Source organism: Egretta garzetta, unplaced genomic scaffold (assembly GCF_000687185.1).
Source record: "Egretta garzetta isolate BGI_Z169 unplaced genomic scaffold, ASM68718v1 scaffold296, whole genome shotgun sequence".
Taxonomy (NCBI): domain Eukaryota; kingdom Metazoa; phylum Chordata; class Aves; order Pelecaniformes; family Ardeidae; genus Egretta; species Egretta garzetta.
This window is the reverse complement of record NW_009259988.1, coordinates 101,519-103,332: the sequence shown is the minus strand read 5'-3', so window position 1 is coordinate 103,332 and position 1,814 is coordinate 101,519. Positions and strand designations below refer to the sequence as shown.

Sequence of the window (1,814 nt, the reverse complement as noted above, 5' to 3'; positions counted from 1 at the left end):
GGGCTGCAGCGACTGCCACGACAGGAAGGCCGCGGCCGTGACGATGGGAACAGGGTGACGGCCGGTGACCAGCCACGTCTCGCTGGCCAGCTCCACGATCTGCATCGTTCGGGTGACCATCTTCTCCTTGTCCTCCACAAAGGGGGCAGGGATGTCAGCCGCATGCTGGAACAGCCGAAAACTGCAAGAACAAAGAGCCCATCGCTAGCACCAGGGCACAGGGGAGCCTCAGAGAAGAATCACAGCCCAGACTGTGACAAGGGTGGCAAAAAAGCCATCACGGCCTGTGAAAACCCCAGCACACAGGCGGGCTGTCGCCCCCAGACCATCAGCGAACACCAGTCCTGTTCATTCGGCTGCCCACGTCCGCCTCTGGGCTGCTCTGCTGTACTGCAATGGCTGGATGGAGTGAGAACTCGATGATGTTTGTCATTCAAGGGACAACCAAGCACGCTCCCAGATCACAAATTTTAGATGCTGTTGCACCAGTAGTGCCACCCAGCCTAATGGACTCCCCGTAGATATGCCCCCCCAGCACCCAGGGCTGCGCACTGCCCGAGGGAATACTTTTCCGGATGATCTGGTTTTGCCTTAGAGCACTCAGCAGCAGCATGGCTATGTAACAGCGCAGGTCACCCGTCTGTGCCTGGGGACGGCTGCCCCAGCCACAGCTGCGTTTCAGAAGCTTTTCCACCCACAGTGTCAAACGCAGGACTCTGAAATGGCTGCAAGGGGCCCCGTTACCTGTTCAGGTGCGTCTTCACCAGATCCCCCAGGCTCAGGGCCGGCACAGAGAGCCCGAGCTCTTTCTGAAGGCTCAGGTAGACACTGGCAAACAGCTCCTGCTTGGCGTAAAGGAGGGAGCAGATAGTCCCCATCGTCAGCGGCCAGTTGTGCTGTCGACAAGTCACGAAGACACAGCAGCCCCCCAGGAGCTCCTTCTTCTCCAGACTGACCAGGTGGAAGGAGGGGTGCTGCAGAGCTCTCTGGAAGTACGACACTGCCGTTTCCTCAAACACCGTCGGGAGCTGGAGGACTTTACAGAGATCCCGGACCCGCCTGATCCCTGCGAGAAGACACCACCCGTAAAGCTCAGCTCAAGCAGCTTCTGATACAACCATCTCAATATTACACTGCTGCCAGCGATCACCCTGCCCCGTGAGAGCAGCCCCGTGCCCGCAGCCCTGCAGACAGCACGCAAAGATCCCCCACATCCCTTCGTGCCGGCGAGGCAGTTAGCTGGAGACGCAGAACTGACTGCCTTCTCCACGCTTAACTGCCAGGTCTGAAGGTTTTTGCCGTTTCAGAGAGCATTAGAAACATGTTAAACAAACTTGAGCAGCAGCAAGAGAGAACCAGGGTGGGAAGGAAACCAGACGGCACGCTCTTACCTCGCTGCAGGCAGCGGCTCTGCTGCTCCTTCTGGCCAGTGCTTTGGGAATACGCCACCTCTGAAAAACAGGCAGTGTTAGGCCAGTGACTCGGGGGGCCGGTGTCATTTAGATTTTGGGCAACCAGATGCCCATGGTCCTGGATTTCAGTTATCAGAACCGACAGGTCTTTGAGGCCACAGAACAAGAGCTGGCAGCAGAGGTTAAGCGACGGTGAGGAGCAGGAGCCATCGCTGCTCTACAAACAGAACCAGCAAACGGCCTCGGGGCTGCTCCACTACACTTACAAGAGATTTCAGTGCCAAAGAGCCGCTCACCACCGGTTCCAAGCCTAAAACCTGGCAGGGAAGTGCTGTCGGTCCGACCCTTATAATGGAACAACCATGCCGGCCTTTCGCTGAGGGAGGAGGGGGATAAAAAGGG

General features: G+C 57.7%; 1 protein-coding gene across 1 annotated transcript in view; it reads right to left on the bottom strand.

The window, feature by feature from the left end:
* The window catches only part of BRF2 (BRF2 RNA polymerase III transcription initiation factor subunit), a 6,059-nt gene that overhangs the window by 924 nt on the left and 3,321 nt on the right, over window positions 1-1,814 (bottom strand). The window contains exons 3-5 of the mRNA XM_035896037.1: window positions 1,392-1,629; window positions 745-1,066; window positions 5-181 (exon numbers count right to left, since the gene is read on the bottom strand). Of these exons, the coding sequence (XP_035751930.1) occupies window positions 5-181; window positions 745-1,066; window positions 1,392-1,629 (737 nt within the window). The remainder of the gene's footprint in view (window positions 1-4; window positions 182-744; window positions 1,067-1,391; window positions 1,630-1,814) is intronic.